Raw genomic sequence first — 25,870 nt, forward strand, 5'->3', positions numbered from 1 at the left:
CCGCCCTTAACCTCTGAATCAGCCAATAGAAAGCTGGCAACAGTACATTCACAGCAGCATGTGACACCATACATTCATGAATCATGAACAGGGCCGGCCCTGGCCAATTTGCTGCCCTAGGCAAGATTTCACCTGGTGCCCTTTAGAATCACAGAATCACAATTGTGTTCCAATTATTTTGCTCATAAACTTATACAGAAACACAAACTGCACAGCTTTGTCTTTTTTCTTTATTTTGAAAATATTTTGGAAACACACACAAACAAACACGCACGCACGCATACTGTGGCTATACTGCACTGAAGCGGCAGTTTAAAATACAAACCCAGAATTTAGCGAACGTCAAGAACAACAAAGCGGAAACAACAATCAGACCGAGACGCGGGATTTACATAACGTTACACGGACCATGTTTAAATTTCAATGTTTCTGGACAGAAATACCAACTTGTTCACTTTGTTTGGTATTAATAAGCTGCGCATTGGAGTGCTGGCTGCTCCCCGCGGTGCTGAAGACCAAGACCCGCTCTGACGGAGTACTGGTGGCACTTATGCACAGATATTTACGTGCAATCTATTGGAAAGCGGACAAGTCATTAGTTGGGTTAGTAAAATAACGAAACTATAGATTTTAAATAGAAGAAAAAAAGAGATATTTTTTTAAAAAGTTTAAAAATGCACAACTCTTCTCAAGTGGAAGAAAGCTATACTTTTCCCCTTACGTGCAACCTATTGGAAAGCGCAGATGAGTTTGTTGGGTTAGTAACGAAATTATAGATTGAAGTACAAAATAGTATTTATATAAAGAGAAATGTTGAAATAAAAAGTGCAGAACTATTCTTAAGTGAAAGTAATAAAGTAAAATAACGAATAATAATTATATAATAACGAATAATAGTTTCCAATGGCTTGCACGTAAATATCTGTGCATGTCCCACCAGTACTCCGTCCGAGCGCGTCTTCAGCACCGCGGCCAGCACTTATTAATACCAAACAAAGTGAACAAGTTGGTATTTCTGTCCAGAAACATTGAAATTTAAACATGGTCTGTGTAACATTATGTAAATTCTGCATCTCGGTCTGATTGTTGTTTCCGTTTTCTTTGTCTTGACGTTCGCTGAATTCTGGGTTTATATTTTAAACTGCCGCTTCAGTGCAGTATAGAGCTATTTAACAAGCACGATCTTCCGAGATACTGTGCTACTAATAATTCATTAATAACTGCTGCAGAATTAAATATTTATAGTAAAATGTTTATATACATATATTAAAAAAAATAATAATTTGGGCGCACGGACGCCCCAAGGGGTCAGCGGCGCCCTTAGCATTTGCCTATTCCGCCTATGCCCAGGGCCGGCCCTGATCATGAAGACATTACAATTAGTATTTAAATATATAAATTTAAATTTGCTTTTAATTTAAATTAATTTAAAAAAGAAATGTTTAATAATATTACAAGTAAGTACCATCTTGATTAAGTTTTTAACATGTTAATGAAATGGACAAACGTAATGCTATTTAAAAAATTAAGATGATGAATCACATCACTTTGATTTTACTCACAAGCTGTTTATAAGAAAATACTAAAGTTTGCAAACACTTATAAAAATACTTTGATGACCAAGCCTGAACAAGATGGTCAAATTAAGTTGGATTTCTCCACTTAAACACAATTGTAATTTTTGCCATCTTTGTCACTTTCACATTTGGCTTGCTCACTGCTAACATTGCTAACATCATGTTTTGGGTCAGGGTTTTATACTCTATTAATATCACTTAACATGTGTCACTGCAACCTTGTAGATTAGCAATTTTTGAGGTTGATAATGCTATTGTAGATTTTATTTACATTTTATGGTATTTTATTTACCTGTCATAAACTGTAAAAACAAAAGCAGCTATACTTTAAAAAACTTACTTCAATTAGTAACACCTATATTTAAACATTTTTAACTTTAATAAGTTCACTTAAACTGAGAAAATGTAAGTTGAAAAAACATTAAATTTTTTGGTAATATCAATAATTTGATCCAACTTTAACTTTTTACAGTGTATATTATGCAAATGTATATACCATTTAAGTATGCTTTCTTGATAATCCCATAAAAAATCTTGGTACTGTGCAAGCACTTGAATAAGTTTCAATATACATCTTATACTGTTTTTTATATTGTGTAAGATAATAAACATTGTATAAAAACCCTATACTCTTTATACATCATGTTATATTAATTCCTATCTGTCTATATACTACTAACATGTATTTATTGTACATTTTCTGCTCTGCAACAATACAACAATATTTTTTTTCAAAAGTGCTATAGAAATACATTTGAATTAAAGTAATTCTAACACATTCTTTGTTGTAAAGTGCATGAACCTCCGCCTCTCTGGTGCCCTCTTGTTACTCTTAACTAGGTTAAGAGACCTCTCCAGCTCTCTTAAATAATTTAGGAGCTGAGACCTAGACTTAACACTTAGGGGGCTTTATAAATCAAACTTATTCTTAAGTCTATGAATAAGAGTAAAATTATGTCATTCTTAGTATTTTGACACACTTAAGACTAAAATTTTACTCTGAGCAGCTTTATACATACGGGCCCAGGAGTCTCCAATAATCAGCCAATTCAAAAGTCCTCATACTCTACTGTACAAAGAATCTGCTGCCATCTACTGGTAAAATATGTTATATACAGTTTTGCATTTTAAAGTTATGTTCACACAAAAATAAAAATTCTGTGTTCAATAACCCTCATATCATCCCAAACCTTTATGACTTTCTTTCTACTGAGGAACACAAAATAAAATAGATTTTGAGAAATATCTCTGTATTTTTGTGTCCATTAAAATGGAAGTTAAAGGTAGAAATTTAGTTTGGTTACCAGCTTGGACTTCTATAACTATTGGTGAGAAAAATACAAACTACAGACTAGACTGAGCAAGCAGAAATTCACATATTTATTGTTAATGCAATGGTAACACAAACACAATGCAAGACAACAAAAACAACAAACGTTTAATGTAAAATGATAATTTATATGATAAAGAAATACAATCTACAAATATATATACATGAATTCATGTATGTGTATTTTATGCATAAAGACTAGCATTTACTAAGAAATATTTTATGAAACACAAGTTAATGGTTTGGTAACATATGAATTATTACAGTAATTTAGAAATGTTATCATTATTACATTTTGTCAAATGTAAAAGTTTACAAACGCTTATTGAAAAAATCAAAGCAAGTGTAGAAGTGGTGTGATTACATTTTATTTAATGTTTTTTCTGTTTTCAGTAAAAATGTTTCCTCGTGTACCAATATAACACCAAAAATACAATAGAAATGATGCTATATTAAATAAAGCATTGCCTTTAATTCCAATATATGCCACAGTTGCAGTGATAAGCTGAATGAAGCTCTTTTATTTTACTAATCCCACCACAACATCTCAAATTAATGCTGTAGAGTGAAGTGTAATTTAATCTACTTTAATAAACAATGTAGAGAAAGACAGTCATTTAGTCAGTTTAAACATTTTAATTTGTTAAAGCAACTCTTCACTTTGGTGACCTGAATACGTAAAATAAAAATAGTCACGATAATTCTAACAGTATTTGCACAGAAAGCTTTTACTGTACCCAGTTAACATTACAGTATGGCTCCGAAAGTATTCAGATAAATACACCTTAAGTTGTTTACGCAAGGACACAGCCAATATTTCATTGAAAAATAAGTGTAAGTAGTCATAAACTTAACACTTAACAGTATTTTTGAGGAGTTTCTGAGGTGTTTGTCGTCCTGAAAGAGACGCAGTTTCCTCTGCTGCTGATTAAAAACTGTTGGCTGTGTAATTTTTTTTAATGAACATGTGATCTCTACTTTATTTTTTTATTTTATTTTTTGCTTACATTTACTCAAATAATACAATCCAAAAATATTATGTAATGTTAGGCATGGAACTTACTTGTTTTTTGTAAAATACAGATTGTCATGTCTAGTTTTTCATCTTTAAGGCCTTTACTGGCCAGCCAGCCACACAGTGGAGTACTTTGATTCATGTGATGGAGCGTAAAATATGTTGCTTAAGTGTTTTAAACCTCTACATTGTTAATACTTGCAAATTTATCAAAGTATTTTAATGATTTATGGATAATTGATGAATAAATTTGATGTAGTAAAGCACACACACGTCAGCAACAAACAAACCTTTAATGTACATGTTGTTGTTGCAGTTGTTGTTGGTAATTGCTGTTTAGTTCCCCTTCAGCCTATATCTCTAGGTTTTCTGTCAGTGCCCTCATCTTCGATCTTCTCTAGCTCTTCCGGTGTTAATTCTTTGTGCCGCTTTTTGTCATTCAAAGTCTTCTATTTCGTTTTGTGCCTGGGCCCATTCTCAAAATTGCCATATTCACATACAAATTTACCGATATGCAAAAATCATCCATTTATACCTATAAATAAACATTTTTATACATGTGTCTCTCACTCTGCTTGCAAGGGTAACTGGTTACCAATGTTTATAGTGGATTAATTTTGAACTATAATCAAACTGACTGGAACTAACTTACCTGTACATTAAACGATTCTACTCCACAACTTCCAGCCAATCAGAATGGAGTATTTAAACAGCCCGTGGTATAAATATGAAATATATACTAATCAACATTAAAAGTGGATCAAACCTTAATAAAAGCTGTCTGTTAAACAATATCCGTTCTTGTGACAACGTTGATTAACTTTTTCGATCCACTTCAAATGTTGATAAGTGTATTTAAGAGAATCAACTTTTGTTTGGATTTTGTGTTGGAAAAATTTCGCATGTACTGTACAATATAGTCCAGAGCTTTACAACAGTCTTTATCTCTGGACCCAGATTTACACTGAACATCACCAAGAGTAAATAAAATGTCTTCTAAATCAATCGCTAGTTTTTTTTTTTTTTTTGTAGTACTCTACTTTACCACACAAAACACATTGGTCTTGACTGTTTAAGTGGTCTTTTAGAAGAAGATTTAATTCACAATCTTTGTGCTGTTCCTTAATAAATGGTCCTTGAATACTTTAAACAGAATTTTTAAAACATTGTTGAAAACATTTTATAGAAAACATAATACATTAGGTAATATCTTCGTCAATGCTAATTTAGACTACATTTACACGTGGGCAGCTATTTTCATAAACGGACATTTCAACCTCTCCGGTTTCAAAAACTTTGTGCACACATGTCAGTTGTCAGAAAGATTTTCATTGCCACGTACCCGTGTATATATGCCGTCAAGAGCATGCCAAACCTCTAGGTGGCGGTGTAACGAGAAGCTCAAGCCCATGTTACTGTGAACTTGTTCATTCTGGTGTTGTGAAATGGACATAGCGACAGAGAGTCGCAGGTTATGACGCAATCGTTAGCCTATTTTTACAAAAACTGCTTCTACTGGGCCATAACGTAAGATACACTCACCGGCCACTTTATTAGGTACACCTGTCCAACTGCGCGTTAATGCAAATTTCTAATCAGCCAATCACATGGCAGCAACTCAATGCATTTAGGCATGTAGACATGGTCAAGATGATCTGCTGCAGTTCAAACAGAGTGTCAGAATGGGGAAGAAAGGTGATTTAAACCAACACTAAAGAGTTTTTTTTACCTTATAATAACGTTTCCAAAGAAGTTTCAGTCGTTCATCCACTCAAAACAGGGTGAACGGCACTTTCACATTCGCTTTGCAGCCTTCTATTGGCCAAAACCGCACTAAAGAAGTTTCCAACCATCAGGTAGCGGTCCTGTAGTTCGAGTGAAAACTACAAAAACTTGCTTTACGGCAGACCTACAATCCAAACAGAGCCAGCTTTGGTGCAGTAGGCTAAATTATTTACGACAGTGGTAATGGACAATTCCGCTTCCAACCTGTAGGGGGAGCAAAGAGCAAAAACTCTTTAGTGTTGCTTTAAGTGACTTTGAAAGTGACGTGGTTGTTGGTGCCAGACGGGCTGGTCTGAGTATTTCAGAAACTGCGGATCTACTGGGATTTTCACACTCAACCATCTCAAGGGTTTACAGAGAATGGTTCGAAAGAGAGAAAATATCCAGTGAGCGGCAGTTCTGTGGTCGCAAATGCCTTGTTGATGCCAAAGGTCAGAGAAGAATGGCCAGACTGGTTTCTTGAACACAATGAGTTCACTGTACTCAAATGGCCTCCAAAGTCACCAGATCTCAACCCAATGGAGGATCTTTGGGATGTGGCGGAATGGGAGCTTTGTGCCCTGGATGTGCAGCCGACAAATCTGCAGCAACTGTGTTTTAAGGAATTTTTCCAGTACTTTATTAAATCTGTGCCACGAAGGATTAAGGCAGTTCTGAAGGCAAAAGGGGTCCAACTCGATATTAGTTAGGTGTACCTAATAAAGTGGCCGGTGAGTGTAGATGGTAATGGAGCCTTTTATTTTCGTGTTTCTTTAGAAATAATTAATGGACAAATGGAGTCTTTAAATGCATCAGATGTAAAGTTATTCATTGTCCAAGTGACGCCAAAATGAATGGGAGTCAATGGAATGCTAACAGCAGGTGGGGGTCCGCTAATTGAACTAGTTCATACTAGGTTTTTTTTCAAAGTTTCCTAGTAAATAAAAAATATATCTTTAAACAAAACTGTATGCAGATGCCTGCATATGTATGCCTATATTCTGCCACCTGCTGGTTCATACCAATAATTACAGTTAGTTAACTTCGTCTAGAAACTTGTCAAATGTTGTCAAACTCATTGTCAAATGTTAAGGCTTATAAAGACTTAGTGACAATAAAAAACAAGTGAATAGTGGTGTGGTTACATTTTATTTCATGTTTTCTCTATTTTCTAGTATTTTCTTTTTCTAAAAAAAATATAATGAAAATTATACCAAAAAATACATGGAAAATTAAGCTATATGAAATAAAACATTGTTTTTAAATCCAAAATATGTCACATACTGCTGTTGAAGTGATAAGATGCATAAAACTAATCCCACCACAATATCTCACATTTAGTGAAGTTTTGCTGAATTCAGTGGATCAGGATGAAGAAGAAGAGCGGCCATAAGAGAAAGAGAAATTTCTGTGTGATGCTTTTAGCACCGTTACACAGATTCCCCTGACAACATGAGAAGCTCGTGAAATCTTCATTCCCTTGTGTTGCAGCATCACAGATAGATTTAGAGGTACATCCTTTAAGAGTCACAGACTCACCAGTTTCTAATGTAAGGAAAACAAAAGTTGATCAAGTGAATCATTCAAAACTTGACAACACAAATAATCTGATAAAACACATATAGAATGCATACAGTATATATTCATGGTTATGGATTTAATAAAACATTTTAAATACATGACCCTATCCTATGTTAAATATATAATAAATATATTTCTGCGATTACTAGATAAAGTAAATAGGAAAACCATGTTCTCTGATTCATGTATCACCTATTGATATGTCTTGAACAAATGTAACCTAATCAACTATAATAATGCAGAGAAAGACAGAAAAAAGTGACTTGATTCTCACGTGTAGCTGTAGCGCAGTAGTCTTCATCTCCTAAACAGTTTAATTTGTTGAAGCAACTCTTCTCATCACAGTAGTAACATCGTTTTCCATTGGGGCTGTTAGAGCCGTAATCTGTAGAAAAAACAAATATTATTCTTTTATTTCATGGAAAACCTAAGCTTAATGCTAGCAAATGTACTGTACACACTCACCTAAAGGATTACGAACACCATACTAATACTGTGTTTGACCCCCTTTCGCCTTCAGAACTGCCTTAATTCTACATGGCATTGATTCAACAAGGTGCTAAAAGCATTGTTGGCCCATATTGATAAGATAGCATCTTGCAGTTGATGGAGATTTGTGGGATGCACATACAGGGCATGAAGCTCCCGTTCCATCACATCCCAAAGATGCTCTATTGGGTTGAGATCTGGTGACTGTGGGGGCCACTTTAGTACAGTGAACTCATTGTCATGTTCAAGAAACCGATTTGAAATGATTCAAGCTTTGTGACATGGTGCATTATCCTGCTGGAAGTAGCCATCAGAGAATGAGTACATGGTGATCATAAAGGGATGGACATGGTCAGAAACAATGCTCAGATAGGCTGTGGCATTTAAATGATGCCCAATTGGCACTAAGGGGCCTAAAGTGTGCCAAGAAAACATCACCCCACACCATTACAACACCACCACCAGCCTGCACAGTGTTAACAAGGCATGATGGATCCATGTTCTCATTCTGTTTATGCAAATTCTGACTCTACCATCTGAATGTCTCAACAGAAATCGAGACTCATCAGACCAGGCAATATTTTTCCAGTCTTCAACTGTCCAATTTTGGTGGGGTCTTCTGCTGTTGTAGCCCATCCGCCTCAAGGTCGTGCGTGTTGTGGCTTCACAAATGCTTTGCTGCATACCTCGGTTGTAATGAGTGGTTATTTCAGTCAAAGTTCTATCAGCTTGAATCAGTCGGCCCATTCTCCTCTGACCTCTAGCATCAACAAGGCATTTTCACCCACAGGACTGCCGCATACTGGATGTTTTCCCTTTTCACACTATTCTTTGTAAACCCTAGAAATGGTTGTGCGTGAAAATCCCAGTAACTGAGCAGATTGTGAAATACTCAGACCGGCCCGCCTGGCACCAACAACCATGCAGCGCTTAAAATTGCTTAAATCACCTTTCTTTCCCATTCTGACATTCAGTTTGGAGTTCAAGAGATTGTCTTTACCAGGAGCACACCCCTAAATGCATTGAAGCAACTTTAATGTGATTGGTTGATAAGATAATTGCATTAATGAGATATTGAACAGGTGTTACTAATAATCCTTTAGGTGAGTGTACATATAGTTATGTGTATAAAAGACATACCTGGGGCGTCTTTGCTATTACAAAGGTCTGTGTTACAGCATTGTGTAGATGTTACTGTCCTTGTAAATCCGAGGTTAGAAGATGCATTTATACAACTCTCCGTCACTGCACAACCCTTAGACTGCATTTTAAGTTCAGTGCCATCTAAAAGAAGAATATGCTTAATGTTTTACACCTGACCATTGTTATTTGTAAAGCAAGTGTGTGTGTGTGTGTGTGTGTGTGTGTGTGTGTGTGTGTGTGTGTGTGTGTGTGTGTGTGTGTGTGTGTGTGTGTGTGTGTGTGTGTGTGTGTGTGTGTGTGTGTGTGTGTGTGTGTGTGTGTGTGTTGCCAGAGAGGTTACTAAAATTCTGAAGTACAGACATCTTACATCATAGTGAAACAATTCTGCTTCACAACTACTGATAATCTTGAGATACGCATCTCTACTCGTGAAGACAACATCATACGATCAAACAACAGTTTATAAGAAATAAAATACAACACAGATTTTTACTCCTGAGTCAGAATTTCAGACGTTTCATAGATAATATAGACTCACAAATAGTCTGCTTTCAAGAAACTCCTTTCAACTGCATTAGTTTATGATGAGTTTAGAAGCAAAACCCTTTAAAGGCGGAGTGCACAATGTTTGAAAGCCAATGTTGATATTTGAAATCACCTAAACAAACACGCCCCTACCCCAATAGAACTTGGAGCTTCTTTTAAAAGACCCGCCCCACACAAACGCAACCCCGGCAAGGATGTCAGTTAGTAGACACGCCCCTTACTGCTGATTGGCTACAAGTGTGTTTTGGTAGTCGGCTCGTCTCCTTTTCCAAAGCGTTTTTCAAACATTGTGAACTCCGCCTTTAAGTGCATCTGACATGTTTTCTTGTAAATGAGCATTGCTTAGGTTTAGTAATTCCTTGTAATGGTACTGAAAAGGTTACTAGTCAGTTATTGAAATGTATTATTTTCACAGATGCCACTTTAGTAATTTCATTCGTATATAACAAAATTGACTGTCTTTAGCTGCAAAACCCTCTAAATGCGTGCAAAAAATCTCTTTTAAAAAGGTACTGAGTCCTTCTTTACTCTCTTTCTGTTGTTTTTAATGCTATTTGTGCATGAAACTAAAGCTCTTGAAGAACATTTATGATTTGTTTATGAAAGAGTGAACAACTCTAATCAAAGAAGGACTTTATTTCACAATTTAAAATAGCACATATAGCTTGATTTTGTGAGCTTTTATTCAGGAGTGGACGTCACAGTTAAACGTTTATGCACTGAAAAAAAATGATTGAAATAAGTTTTCTGAAAATTATTTTTCTTAAAAAAAATTTTGGGATGTACGTTATAGAAATATATAGGGGTGTGCATCAATTCATCGCGTTCCCATATATATAGCTAGGAAAATAAGTATTTGACACATTAGCATTTTTATCAGCAAGGTGATTTCTAAGTGGGCTTTTGACACAAAGTTTCACCATATGTAGCCATCAAGCCAAATATTGAATTTATACAAAGAAATAAGAACATTTAAGTATACAAGTTAAGTCATAATAAATAAAATGAAATGACACATGGAATAAGTATTGAACACATGAAGAGAACAAGGTGAAAAATGGCATAGAAAGCCAGGAGATCACCTGAAATCTGTCAGTATTGAGAGAGAAACTCTGCCCTCTATCAGTACTAATTGATATCAGCTGCTTTAGTCCTAATTGATGGCCTATAAAGGCTTCACATTACCCAGGAGGCACACAGGAAACATTACATGATGGGTAAACGCAAAGAACTCTCTCAAGATCTTCGTAATCTTATCGATTTTAGAAATCCCATTTTGATGGGAATGGTTATAGGTGCATTTTCAGAATACTGAATGTTCCTGTGAGCACGTCCATGCACGCTCACCACGCAAGCCTCCATTGTTGAACAAAAACATGTTGAGGCTCGGTTAAAGTTTGCGTGAGAGCATTTGCAGAAGCCCGTGGATTATTGGAGTATTATATAATATAAGATGTTTTTGTTTGTGTGTGACTCATATCATTCCATGACGCATATTATTTCTTTGGGCACACGTCTTTTTGCGTGTCAGCCCATCTAAATAAAGGGGCTCGCAGAGAGAGAATCAGAGAGAGACATTTCACTTTATGTATTATGACTCAACTTGTATACTTAAATGTTCTGATTTCTTTGTATGAATTTAATTGCCTTGATGGCTTGGTGGAAATTTTGTGTCAATAGCTCACTTAGAAATCCTCTTACTGATAAAAATGCTGATGTGTCAAATACTCATTTTTCCAGCTGTGTATATGGCGGTAATGGGAGCTGTAAATATTATGAGTGAAAATGTGGTGTTTAAATGTAAATTGAGTTAAGCTAACATTCATGTTTAATGGCCCTAATTTCCATTGGTAGTCTATAATATTTCAGTAAATAAAATTTCCATCATGCTGAACTCACCAGTTGATAGTGCAATTGTTGCACTTGAACATGTTTCAGTGCCTGGACACGTCTTCACTTTGCTTTCACAAGAACCCATTATACCTGAACACTCAAAACATTGGAGTGAATGTCCTGAAAAAAAGAAACAGAATGAGCTATGTATTTTGTAACTAATAAAACATTAAATACTAAATAGGATTTTGTGTTTTGTACCTCCAGTGAAAAGAGCGCAGAAGAGAACAATGAAGATTTTCAGTTCCATCTTTGGTCTGTCAGGAGGTGAATAAAATCACAAACCCTTTCAGTGGCTTTTATATAAATGTTCAAAAGAGGGGGCGAGGCTTTATAAAAAAAAAGAAAACCTAAATACAAGTCAGGGACGTGCACAGGAATTTTGAGGGGCAGTTGCTCTGACCTAAAAAAAGGGCACCCCACCAAAAAAAAAAAAACCTCACGGACTTGAACAATCACCTTACTAATAATAACACAGAAGAACATGACTTGAGTCATGAAAATCCCTACATCAATATCCCTATCAATATCCTATCAAGTCACTGATAGGTTTCTCCAAGTTTAATAACTGAAAATGTGTTTGATGAAAAATGATGAACATATGCATCTCGGACGGCTTGGGGGTGAGTAAATCATGGGTTTAATATCATTTAACCATCATTTATCCTTTAACCATTTTGTATAAAATAATTAATGTGATGCATTACTACCATTATTCATTCTTTTTGCTAAAATGAAATGTGAGAAACTAACTATCAGCAGACATTGCCTAATGCCTACCAAAAAAAAGTAGCTAGCTGCTATCTGTCTGATTATTTAGGCTAAACACAGCCTGGATTTATGAAGATTTTAATAGAGGTGGAAAGAGTATCCAAAAACTTTAAGTAAAAGTACAAGTAATAATTACTCAAGTAGAAGTAAAAGAATTTAACAGGTATTTGAGTGAAAGTAAAAAATGGTGTGTGCTATATATGATTATGTAGGCCTACAAAGTATTGCAAATAAACAAGTTTTTTGAGTCGATTCTTTACAAAGCAAATGGCCCAACGTTTTGAATTTGTTCGCGAATCAGTTAGAATGAATTGTTCAGATCGCTGCAAAAACTGAATCGTCTGATGCTGTTTTACTCGTAGCCTATGTGGAAACACGCAAAACATAAACAGTGTTGGATGACGTGAATATGAATTTTCTAATCTTTTAACCAAAAATAAAACTTTACACATGTACTCGGCAATTATATACGCACGACCTGTTCGTCGTCAGACACAGTTAAACGCGCAACCTCCAGAAACATTAAAGAATCTCTCTTTGATTGGCGTTTGATTCGCTGTATACTGTATGATGTAAGTGCTTCTCACAACACACACGTGATATGAGATTCACAACATAAGAAAACATGATAACTGCACACTATGAAGCATTAGTAAAGCATTAGTTAAGCAGTACTAAATAGTAAATTCATCCTTTATTGAACATTATTAGACATTAGTAAGTAGTTTATAAATGCGTTATTCTTGATTTATAAGCATATATATAATGTGTTTAATAATTGTCTTTTCATCTTTTACTAATGATCAATTCATAATTTCTAAAATAAGTATTTAGTGGTTTATAAGATCATTTAGGAAGTGTAAGTAAATTATTAATAAACTATTTAAACGTTCATTTATACATCTTATTATTTAGACGTAGAGTAATAAGTTAGTCAGTGTGTTAATAAATGCCTCATTAACACATATTCCTACTGTAATTCATGATTAATTCAGGTAGTTATAAAACATTTAAAAGTGATCAGTTTACTATTTTGTAAATCTTTTATAAAGGAGACTAAAAGGCTCAGTTATCTTTTAAAAAGAAAAAGGATACAAACAACACAGAGTATTACAAAACACAGAAATATTTATTTCAGAAGCAAAAATTAAACTGTACAACTAATTGTTTTGTATGCTGTGTTTTATATCATATAATAAATAAATGGGTACGTTATTTGCTCTAAATGCCTGAAAAGTGTAATGTGTAATAAAATACAATTACTCATGGCAGTTTAAACTGAAAATCAAATCCAAATGGATGTCATTACAGCAAAATTAAACCCCAAAATATAATTTCATACCCTAATATATAAAGTTTCACATGTGGCGGGTAGAGGCGCTAATTTAGTAAACGCCTCAGTTCGTATGTGTTGAAATATAAATAGAAAATAAGCAACAAAATAACAGATATAGAAAAACAAATATAATCAACAAATTATAAAACCATATTTGACAACTACGTTTTATATAAATTACATTTTTTTGTTTGATATATTACTCTGTGTTGTGTTTGTTTCCTTTTTCTGTTTAAAAGATAACTGAGCCTTTAAATCTCCTTTATAAAAGCTTTACAAAGCATAAATAGTCCTCACTTTAGATGAGCTCACAAAATAGTTAATTGACCACTTCTAAATGTTTTATAACTACCTGAATTAATCATGAATTACAGGAGGAATATGTGTTAATGAGGCATTAATTAACACACTGACTAACTCATTACCATACGTCTAAATAATAGGATGTATAAATGAATGTTTAAATAGTTTATTAATCATTTACTTACACTTCCTAAATGATCTTAACAACTTAATAACTGGTCTGTAAAAATGTAATACTTATTTTAGAAATGATGAATTGATCATTAATAAAAGAAAAGACAATTATTAAACACATTATATACATGCTTATAAATCAAGAAAAAAACATTTATAAACTACTTACTAATGTAATGTTTTATAAATGATGAATTGGCTATTTAGTACTGCTTAACTAATGCTTCTAATGCGTCATAGTAGTTCTTATAAAGTGTTACCACTTTATACATAGCCTAGTGAATGCAAAACTCTTGTCAGTTACATTCATATTACATTCATACATTCTTTATTAGTGCCCTTCATAAGTATTGAGAAAATACAGGCAAAGTTCCTCTGTTTGCTGTGGAGTCAAGAAATGTCCAAACATTTAAAGATGAACATGAGACAAAAGTACAGAATCTGTCACATTAAATTATTACCTGTTTTAACATAGACAATATTCCACCTCAATAGGCTTTATGCCCAGCTGCACTACTTCTTGAACTTCAGCCAGCTCCCTGTTTCCTGTCTGCCATTATTGGACAAACTGATTAATCCAGGTGTGCCTGACCTCAGTAGCACAGCATTTTTTAAAAAAAAGTTCTAAATTGCTTGAGAATTGTACGCATTTGCTAAGTTCAAATGCTGTTGTTTTTGAAACTGTTAGAGGTTAGCAGATTTTTTTCTCATTATGTAATTTATTAAGCTGTTTTCATAGCGCCAGGCAAATTATGTCCTGCGGTGTGACATGACATTACTGTAAAATTCAAATATTTAAATATTATTCATTTCAAATACAAATCAAGTATGTTTTAATTTTAACAAATATTCTTAAAGAATGATCATTAAAATTCTGAATATATTTTTTCACAGCTGTTTTTTGATTATATTCTTAGCTTGTGCCATCTTTTACCACTCACTCCAGTGGAAATATTGTGTATAATGTGAAAAGATATTTCAAAATGTTTATTTTTTTTATATATATAGTTATATTATGCAATGTTTTCAAATGCATATAATTAATTAAGCTAGTTAACAACATAGTAAAAGTTGTTTAATTGTGTTTGAAGTGATGTCACACCACAGGACATCCCGTCACACCACAGGACGAAATGAGACACTGTATGAACATTTATGGTGGAATTTATTGAATACTTTTGTAACAAACAAATTCATTTGCATCTCCATTTAAACATTAATGAAAATGCAACATATCAGTACAATCTTATTACTTAGTGTAATAATTTGAACTAAAAACAGTGAACAAGACATAGTCATAAAGACCATTAATTTCTATTTTTAACTTAAAAGACTAAACAAATATCTTGTTTCTCAGGAGAAAGTCATTACAATCATGCTGAAATAATTGAAGGCATGTTAAAATCATCAATTCAGCTCTTTAAACAAAGATTCCAGTGAAGAGACATTTGACATTCCTTTAGCTTTATTTTCTTGATATCTGTTGATGGAATAGAGACAGCAATTACATGTTTTCTGTACAAGTGTACGGCTTAGAGAATGTTTTACCAATTCAATTTCCCTATTATAAACATATTTACTTTCTCCTTCTCTCCCTAAGGATCTCCTTATGCCTGGCTTCATCCTGTGCTAACCTTTCCCGGTACCTCCCTTACGAAAATTAACCATGGTTTTACTATAGTTAAAACAAACAAAAAAACATGGTTACTGTAGTAAAACCATGTTAACCACAAATATGTATAATATAGGTATAGTATGAAGACCGATATATATTTATGTTTAATATATGTATAATATAGGTATATTATATATAATATTGACAATATTTGTTTAATATATATATATATATATAGAGACAGATATATATATTTATATTTATGTTTAATATGCAAACATAACAGACAAGAGTATAGCCAGACATCTGACTTAATTATGTCACACTACAGGACGGGCTGTCACACCACAGGACTTTTTCACCTTGGCAGAGTCGTTGCTATACAAGACTGAGCTTGGACATTACAGTAACTGAATTTAATTGTTTTAAACCTGAATATGATTATTATTTTTTTATATTTTTCTTTTTTCTCGAACTAGATCAGTCACACCACAGGACTATCAAAAATGGACACGTTCATGGTCTGACAGAAATGATGAAATGTATCAAATTAATACGAGATTAACACTCACCTTTTAACCTCTTTAGCACATCCACACATCTGGGGGATTTCCTGGTAGGGGGGTTGACTAAAAGACACCTATGGCTGTAAATGTAACTGCCATTACAAAAATCTAATATCCTATGTCACACTGCAGGACAGCATTTGTGTTACAAAACTAAATGTACTGTAAATGTTATTTTAGTACTTTTTAGCATTTTGAAAACTTAAGATAATTAAGCAAATATATACAAAATAATGCCAAGGCATTTATAAGCTGCTCCAAACATATCTGCTTTATTTTACTAATATTTACATTTGATGAGTCATCAATGTTACAGTTACACCGCAGGACATTTTGCTGTTCATCTATGCCCCAAATTATAATGTTGAAATAAAATGATCTTCTATGCCCCACTGGAATGTGTTGTTTTAGTTGAGAAATGTAGTTCAGTAAACATTTACACTTAATTACAGAAAAAACATGCGTCACGTCATGTACCTGGATTAATCAGTTTGTCCAATAATGGAAGACAGGAAACAAGGAGCTGGCTAAAGTTCAGGAAGTAGTGCAGCTGGGCATAAAGCCTATTGAACAACACATTTGTATTTTAATACTCCTATATAATGTGGGCATATTGAAGTGTTGAAGTAATGAGCTGTGTCCTGATGCATTTATTGTTCACACATGAAAAGCATAAAATGTGTAGGATCTGTTTGATTCACTTTTGTGCATTTGGGTACAACTAGGGTGACCACCCGTACTGCGTAGCGCATGTGTGCAGAGCGTTTGAAGCCCAATTCATGCCTCCTGCAAATTGAGACCATGTCAGGCATAATTAATGCTTGCTCAAAAAGAATTTCACAGCCAAACGAACATTACTTGACATTTAAAGCTCGTTCTCTACTCGCACGCTACTGTTGCCACACCCACCCCTCAGTTGAACTGCTGACTAGGCTGTTGTCAACGCAGCGATGCACGTGCATACCAGACACACTGGAAAGGAACTTTTAGATGTGCTCTTTTTCAATTCGAAAAATGGAGACTGAGTCTGACCCTGAGGCACAGCCATCATCAATTAAATACATGCTCACAAGTTCACCATCCTTCTTTCCCATTCTCGTTCTGTGAACCTCTGGAGTTGTGAGTTAAGACTTTTTATAACCTGGGATGTTTAGCACCAATTCCTGTTAATCCTATAATTTTATATTATAATTTATTTAAAGTGAATAAATTGTAATGAAAAATAAATAAAATTAAATAGCTAAAGTAAATCGTAAGTGGAAGTGCACTTCGCCGCGCCAGGCAGTGTCCCACATTGTCCCTCAGAAACACACCCCTTGTCCCCCCTTGGGATTATTAGCAGGTGGTCACCCATACAACACACATAAGTCACATTTAATGCTGTTGTTCTTTGTTGGTAAAGCATGTATGTTTTACTTATTTGTGTATTTCTTTTACTTCTTTTGTCCGTGAGTTTTGGGGGAGGGTGTTTTGTTTTTTAGGTTTACTGCCCCTCAAAATTCCTGTGCACGTCCCTGAATCTTAGTTCATGTTAATTTCAGCATTTACTAATACATTTATAAAAATTTAAATGCAAAAATAAAAACTACAAAAAAACATTACGTACCACAATTGTTGTGGACGGGAGAATGTCAGCACATTAACGTTACCTATCAATTGTTTAACGCGAAACTCAACATACTCCCAAAAATCACGTCGAGACAGTGATAATTGTTTTCTTACCGTCTGGAGTTCTTGATACAGGCTGTACCGTTAGTTTAAACAAACTCTATCTGTGCCTGCGCAGTTGATGCTGCCACACCTACTAGAACCAGAGAGGGGGAGCTGGAGCTCTGAAAACGGCAAATTACAGTGTAACGAAGTAAAAAGTAAGATTTTTTTCCCACCTCGGAAGGGCAAAGTGGGTCGAGAAGGGCATATGGGCAGTTGCCCGGGCAACCCCCTGTGCACGTCCCTGCTGTTGAAAACATAATACATCAGGTAACCCTGATAGCAATAGGCTCCGGAACGGATCTGCAACGGATCTGCTCCGAAGCCGACAGCTCCGGTCTGGATCCGTTGCGGATCCATCCCGGAGCTTATTGCTATCAGGGTAATCTCTTTGTCAATGCTAATTTAGTCCCTGAAAATGGGGGTCCCAAATGTCTCTCTCATCCACTTGTGATCTGATCGATGAAAACACATCTTAAAACCAAGTGTAAACAGCCTCCAGGTTACGCACAACTATGACAGAGGCTGAACCATGTTGAACCATGTTGCAGTGTGTCACATCCATCTGGACAAATTGGACCTCTTAATTAAGAAGTCAGTGTGTGCACAGTGTGTGCACATCTCTCACTGCTCCTGCACCTCTCACTGCATCTCTCATTGCTCCTGCACCTCTCACTGCATCTCTCACTGCTCCTGCACCTCTCACTGCATATCTCACTGCACCTGCCCCTCTCACTGCATCTCTCATTGATCCTGCACCTCTCACTGCTCCTGCACCTCTCACATCACCTCTCACAGCATCTGTCACTGTCCTGCACCTCTCACTGCATATCTCATTGCTCCTGCATCTCTCACTGCACCTGCCCCTCTCACATCATCTCTCACTGCTCCTGCACCTCTCACATCACCACTCACTGCATCTCTCACTGCTCCTGCACCTCTCACTGCATCTCTCATTGCTCCTGCACCTCTCACTGCATCTCTCACTGCTCCTGCACCTCTCACTGCATATCTCACTGCACCTGCCCCTCTCACTGCATCTCTCATTGATCCTGCACCTCTCACTGCTCCTGCACCTCTCACATCACCTCTCACAGCATCTGTCCCTGTCCTGCACCTCTCACTGCATATCTCATTGCTCCTGCATCTCTCACTGCACCTGCCCCTCTCACATCATCTCTCACTGCACCTCTCACTGCTCCTGCACATCTCACTGCATCTCTCACTGCTCCTGCACCTCTCACATCACCTCTCACTGCATCTCTCACTGCTCCTGCACCTCTCACTGCATCTCTCACTGGGCCTGCTCTTCTACCTGTGCCCCTTGCTCTTACTCTTCCTCATCCAGACATTACAATGTTACAAAGTATCAATGTAAAAGTCTACTGGAATCAGCTGTGGTTGGCCCAATTTACCCAACATAAAGGTTTTTAAACTGTATCTAAGGTTTGGAATATTGTTTTTGCTATTGTGAGATGTTGTGTGTTAACATTTGTAAATACTACAAAAATAATCCATAGTTTTGTTGGGAGGTATAGCTTGTCTGTTAAGAAAATGTAAGCATTGTGGAAATGTGTTTACTGACTGCACATTGTGTGAAAACGATATGAAATGTGTGAATGGTATGGCCACAAAAAAACGATGCTGTGCTAATTGTGTACAGAGTTTTGAAAATGTGACAACTGGTTGGACAAACGACTGAAAAAAACTTTAGCTTTAGCTGGCCTTACCACAGACATCCTGTTCAAGTTCATATTTCAGCATATAAAAATGACATGCCAGACAAATAATGAAAATCATAAAGTCATTGCTTGAAGCATAAAGAATACATTTCTATTACATTCATAATACATTTTCTGCATGTAGGTGCCAATACAGTGATGCAATTGATTAATCTTTAAGTTCTTTTTTCTTTTTTGATGAACTATTGAACACTTAATTTAACTACTGTGTCATAAATAGTTAAGTGAACAGCTGCATTTAAGTTAAGTAGTCTAAATCAGTAAAAGTATCACAATGTATTTCTAATACAGGAACGGCACATTAGCATGTTACCTTTTACACAAGAAAATGATTCAATAAATAAATAAATATGGCGTGAGTTTAACCCCCCCAATGGTAGACCCAAAGTTACGCCCTTGGCAAGACCTTACTCCTTTTCATCTGATGTCTGATACCCGACTCTGATAACTTTTCATGTCATGTGGGACTTTTTCGTCTGACTCCGTTTTTTTCTGACAGTGGTTTTCCTGAGACCTGACTTTTTTATCTGATGTCTGATTCCTCACTCTGATAACTTTTCATGTCATGTGACACTTTTTCGTCTGACTCCGTTTTTTTTCTGACAGCGGTTTTCCTGAGACCTGACTTTTTTATCTGATGTCTGATAACCGACTCTGATATCTTTTCATCTGAGGCTTTTTCGTCTGACAACGTTTTTTTCTGACAGTGGTTTTCCTGAGACCTGACTTTTTTATCTGATGTCTGATACCTCACTCTGGTAGCGTGTTGTCTGAGGCTTTTTCGTCTGACACTGTTTTTTCTGACAGTGGTTTTCCTGAGACCTGACTTTTTTCATATGATAGCTGACTCTGACATCTGAGGATGTCCTAAAATGTACACCGTATTACCCGCTGTTGGATGGGGCTGTGATCATTGACCAAGGAGATCATTGAGGAACAAATCTGCATTACCCCTTCCCCTCATTTTTTTTGCAATGTTGATTGTGTTAAAAGCACTGGAATTGTGTCCTTTGAAAAATGTATGCAGATGCCTATGTATGACTATCTGCTAATGCATATAAATAATTACAGTTAGTAAACTTCGTTTAGAAACTATGCTCTTTATAATATCATTGTCAAATATTAAGGCTTGTAAAGGCTCATTGAAAAAAAAAGAAACAAGTGTATAGTGGTGTGGTTACATTTTATTTCATGTTTTCTCTATTTGCAGTATTTTTTCTAATATAACACCAAAAATACAATGAAAATTTAGCAATATTAAATTAAACATTGTTTTTAAATCCAAAATATATCACATACTGCTGCTGGAGTGATAAGATGCATAAATCATAAAAATACTCTTTTTTTATTTTACTAATCCCACCAAAATATCTCTCATTACTGCTGTAGAGTGAAGTTCTGCTGAATTCAGTGAAGCAGAATGTAGAAGAAGAGCGGCCATAAAAGAAAGATGAGGTTCTGGGTGACGCTCTTAGCACCGTTACACAGATTCCCCTGACAGCATGAGCCCGTGAAACCTGCATTCGCTTGTGATGATGTGGAATCACAGACAGATTTAGAGGCACATCCTTTAAGAGTCTGAGGCCCAGACTCAGCAGGTACTAATGTAAAGAAAACAAAAGCGTATTAAGTGAATCATTCAAAAACTTGACAACACAGAAATCTGATAAAACACATACAGAATACATACATTATACTCATGGTTATGGATTTCACAATTTTATCGTAAATAGCCTATATGATAAATATATTTCTGTGATTACAGGTTATTAGAAAACCATGTTCTCTGATTCATGTTATCACATATTGGTATGTCCTATTGGTATGCACTTACAAATAGTGCAATTAAAAATTTAACCCAATCAACTATAATAATGCAGAAAAATGACTTGATTCTCACCTGTAGCTTTAATGCAGTAGTCTTCGTTTCCTATACACTTTAATTTGTTGGTGCAACTCAGTCCATCGCAGGAGTAACATTGTTTTCCATTGGGGCTGTTAGCGCTGGAATCTGTAGATGAAACAAATCAGATTTTTTTATTTTATGGAATACATAAGCTTAATGCCATATGTACTGTGTGTGTGTATGTATGTATATATGTGTGTGTGTGTGTGTGTGTGTGTATATATGTATGTGTGTATGTATATAGTGATGTGTATCAAAGACATACCTGGGGCGTATTTGCTATTACAAAGGTCTGAGTTACAGCATTGTGTAGATGTAACTGTCCTTGTAACTCCGAAGTTAATAGATGAACTTGTACAAGCCTCCGACACTGTACAACTCTTAATCTGCATTGAAGATACATTGTCACCTAAAAAAATAATATGCTTAATGCTTAACACAAGACCATTGTGATTTGTAAAGCGTGTGTGTGTGTGTGTGTGTGTGTGTGTGTGTGTGTGTGTGTACCTGGTAATTATCAGTTTATAAGAAAATAAGAAATGAAAAACAACACAGATTTTTACTCATGAGTCAGAATTTCAGTCATTTCATAGATAATATACATACACAAATATTCTGCTTTGAAGAAACTCATTTCACTTGCATTAGTTTAGGAGGAGTTCAGATGCAAAACCCTTTAAGTGCCTCTGACATGTTTTCTTGTAAATGAGCATTTATTTATCAGACTCTTATGCTTAGGTTTAATAATTCCTTGATAGCACTGAAAATTTTACTAGTCAGTAATTGAAATTGCTTATTTTCACAGATGTCACTCTAAGTGCGTGCAAAAATCTCCACTTACAGTATAAATAGGTCTTGAGTCCTTCTTTACTCTCCTTTCTGTTGTTTTTAATGCTATTTTTGCATGAAACTAAACCCCTGAAAAACATTTGTAATACTAAAATTTGTAATAATTTGGACGGAACTAAAATAGCCTATATAGCTTGATTTTTTACTATATTATTTGGGGGAAGTGGACTTCACAGTTAAACGTTTATGGAGCGGCACGAACAAAGCTCATAGAAATATATAAGCCAAATATATATATTTGAAAATAAAATGTGTTTACATGTTGTTTTAATTTGAGAAATGTTTGTGGCACCCATACAACAGATATCTGATAGAGAGATAGAGGAGGATAAGAAGTTCATACATTTTTATCAGAGATTTGTAGTAAGGTAATGAGGCAATAATTACGGTAATATAACTATACATAATATTACTATCTACATTATATACAGTATTATTTTATTATTATAGTTGATCCCACTGTCTGTAAAAGTGCTACAAATTACATATTTTATTATAATTTAAATTGTTGTCGATGGCAGCTGTAAAGACGACCAAAGATGCGGTGTTTAAATGTAAATAGTTTTTAAGTACATTTGCCTTAGAGGATAAAGTAAATTTAAATGACGCATACACACATGATTTGGACACCTTTTAATATCAAGTAACATAAAACTGATAAAAACTGTTTACAATATTAATGAAGTAATGCAGTTTTTCTTTAAAAAAATCATGAACATGAAATTTAAATGATGATAAAATATCTAATTTGTGGCACTTTTACAGACAGTGGGATCAATACAAGATGTGTTAAAACAACACAAAGTGTGTTGTTCCAAAAATAACACATTTGTTTTAAAAGTGTATGTACACCCCAAACATTGCTCAAATTAAAAACATGTAAATTACTTTATAGATTTAGAAATAATTTTCCTTTAACTGGTGTGAGTGCGCAAACAACGCTTCGCGTCATGCCTAACAACGCCCTTCAGCCGTTACTTATTCACGATACAGCACAGCCTCTCGTACCTTATTGCTGACACCATCAAATACTTTCACTTCAAATCCGCTTAATCCCAGCCTCACGCCATTCAGAAATAACGGTTTCATGGCAGTATTTGTTCAGAATTAATAAAAAATGACAATTTGCAAGAAAACATGTCAGATGCACTACACATGAGCTTTTTAGGTTTTTTTTACAGTTTAGGATAATGAAAAAAAATTCAGTTGAGTTAAGCTAACATTCATGTTAAATGACCCTAATTTCCATTGGTAGTCTATAATATTTCAGTAAATTTATCCTCCATCATATACTGAACTCACCAGTCACAGTTGTTTGAGTTGAACATACGTTGGCAAAGCTTGGACACGTCGTCTCTTTGTTTACACAAGAACCTATTGGACCTGTACACTCATAACATTTGAGTGAATGTCCTGAAAAAAAGGTAGAAAAAAATGAGGTAGAAATATATTTTGTAACTAATAAAACATTAAATAGGATTTTGTGTTTTGTACCTCCAGTGAAAAGAGCGCAGAAGAGAACAATGAAGATTTTCAGTTCCATCTTTGGTCTGTCAGGAGGTGAATAAAATCACAAACCCTTTCAGTGACTTTTATATGAACGATCAAAAGAGGGGGCGAGGCTTTGATGAGTAAAGGAAACTTAAATAAAAGGGGCGTAAATTTGATTTTGACATTGGTGGGGACATAAGTAAAATTGTCTTTAGAGCCACATAGTCACATAGGTTTATTGATGTTTACTTGAACAATATTTAAAATAGTATTTCTGTTGCTATAATCTTATTTATAAAGGTTACAGGTCAAAAACAACAAATATACAATAAGCTAGAGCTGCACGATAAATCGCATGTGATTGTTATGCACATCTGGTATTTTAGCAGCACACAGAGCTGAAGTTCACCGACAAGCAAGTCAATTATTGAATCGCCTGCAATGATAAATGCGATATTACACAGCTTGTCAGTGAATGAAACAACAAACAAAAAATATAATTGCTTACTACATACTGTACAGACAGCTCAGTGTGCACTATACTGTACATATAAACGAGTCCAGACACAAAAATGTGCTCATCCGCTTATTATGGGATTATCATATATTATGAGAAAACACTGTTCCTGAATCTATATGTCACAACTTGTCCGGTATTTTGTGAATAAAACGGTTGATATAAGAACGTTTTCTTTCTCACCACCGGTAGCCTGCAAGTATGACATGATGAGGCACATCACGTCTTGTTGACAGAGATTTCGCGCTGCGTTCTTCCAATAGAGACAGAGCGCAGCGCATCATAACCTGAAAACCTTTCAAATTTGTATAACTGTGCTCTGTCTCTAATGCAGCCTACGTCAGACAGCGAGTAAAGATAAAGCCAATCATAAGCGATGTGGGCTAGAAAGGCGGGAATCAGGAATTAATGTTATATAAAATAAGTAAAAGGTAAAAAACACAAGGCACAGATGGATATCAGTGGTTATTTATAGCAAAATATGCATATGAAAAGCATAACAGACCAGATCTGAATTCTGAAATTCTGGCCTAAATGCTTTCAGCAGCTTAACAGAGCGCGGAAAAAAGCACCAACTTAGTCAAACGTTTAGCTGTAATAATAATACACTTGATGTCTGGCTTTTTTAAAGCTATATAAAGTTAGAGTGACAACCCGTCCCGTGTATCGAGTGTGCACACAGCATTTGAAGCCCTGCAAATTGAGACCGTGTCACACATAATCAATGCTTGCTCAAAAAAAGTTCACAGCCAAACGAACATTACTTGACAGCAGTGGCGTAGCAAGTCAGTCCTGGGCCCATATGCAAAAAAAATGTACAGGCCCCCTTAAGCCAAAGCCCCCCTCAACCTTGCCCGTTGGCACTGTTAACTGTGGCGCGCAGGTCTGTTAACAACATATACTTTTAATAAGGAAGTCAAATATTTTTACTTTACTTTTTTACTTTAAAGGGTAGATTTAAATAAAGAAAAACTAAATGTTTTGGGTAGTTTTTGACTCGTGACTACCTTCTCCGCCTTCTCTTTTCTCTTTAAGGCCCCACTTTTATGTTTATATTTGTCCATCCTTAATGTTCATGTAAATAGCCGCTATAGTAACCTCTCACACTGTGTGTTCTTTTTTTGTTTTGGCCCGCGATGCGTCATGTAAAAAATGATGCCGTAGTAGTTTACGGCAGCTGCGGAGTGAAAAAAATAAACGCAAACAAGAAATGACGGAGAAATTAGACATTATGGAGAAATAAGAAATCACTACACATGATATGCATACAAAATATATTTATTGCGGCCACAAAGGTCACAAAAAAAAAGTATTAAAAGCTGGGGCGGGCCCAGGGCATACCCTGCATGCCCAGACGCTACACCACTGCTTGACATTTCAAGCTAGTTCTCTACTCGCACGCTACTTTTGTCACACCCACCCCTCAACGGCTGACTAGGTTGTTGTCAACTTTTTTGTTGTTGTCATGACAGCGCAGTGCGCACGCAGCGATGCACGTGCATACCAGACACACTGAAAATGAACTTTTAGATGTGCGCTTTCCAATTCAAAA

General features: G+C 35.4%; 2 protein-coding genes and 1 long non-coding RNA gene across 3 annotated transcripts in view; all 3 read right to left on the minus strand.

Moving 5' to 3' along the window:
• LOC135721523 (urokinase plasminogen activator surface receptor-like) overlaps window positions 1–11,618 on the minus strand; it is a 56,409-nt gene extending 44,791 nt beyond the window's left edge. Inside the window, exon 1 of the mRNA XM_065243827.2 lies at window positions 11,540–11,618. Coding sequence (XP_065099899.1) covers window positions 11,540–11,588 — 49 coding nt within the window. The 5' untranslated portion in view covers window positions 11,589–11,618. The remainder of the gene's footprint in view (window positions 1–11,539) is intronic.
• Window positions 7,107–9,033, minus strand: LOC135721794 (uncharacterized). The gene is made up of 3 exons (XR_010521578.1): window positions 8,897–9,033; window positions 7,542–7,652; window positions 7,107–7,231 (listed from the first exon to the last, which is right to left on the minus strand). It is a non-coding gene; the product is annotated as an uncharacterized lncRNA (long non-coding RNA).
• Window positions 11,619–20,729: 9,111 nt separating the features above from the next.
• Window positions 20,730–23,920, minus strand: LOC135721524 (phospholipase A2 inhibitor gamma subunit B-like). Its single transcript, XM_065243828.2, has 5 exons — window positions 23,805–23,920; window positions 23,613–23,723; window positions 21,727–21,870; window positions 21,456–21,566; window positions 20,730–21,156 (listed from the first exon to the last, which is right to left on the minus strand). The coding sequence occupies exons 1-5, from the start codon at window positions 23,851–23,853 to the stop codon at window positions 20,963–20,965; spliced, it is 609 nt and encodes a 202-aa protein (XP_065099900.1). The 5' UTR covers window positions 23,854–23,920; the 3' UTR covers window positions 20,730–20,962.
• Window positions 23,921–25,870: the final 1,950 nt, after the last annotated feature.

Source organism: Paramisgurnus dabryanus, chromosome 18 (genome assembly GCF_030506205.2).
Source record: "Paramisgurnus dabryanus chromosome 18, PD_genome_1.1, whole genome shotgun sequence".
Classification (NCBI taxonomy): Eukaryota; Metazoa; Chordata; class Actinopteri; order Cypriniformes; family Cobitidae; genus Paramisgurnus; species Paramisgurnus dabryanus.

Bases quoted from the DNA above. Each gene is read 5' to 3' on its own strand.
- LOC135721524 (XM_065243828.2), bottom strand. From the start codon at position 23,853: ATGGAACTGAAAATCTTCATTGTTCTCTTCTGCGCTCTTTTCACTGGA. The intron at 23,724-23,804 runs GTACAAAACACA...CCTTTTTTTCAG, and splicing joins CTGCGCTCTTTTCACTGGAG to GACATTCACTCAAATGTTAT. The intron at 21,567-21,726 runs GTATGTCTTTGA...TTTCATCTACAG, and splicing joins TAATAGCAAATACGCCCCAG to ATTCCAGCGCTAACAGCCCC.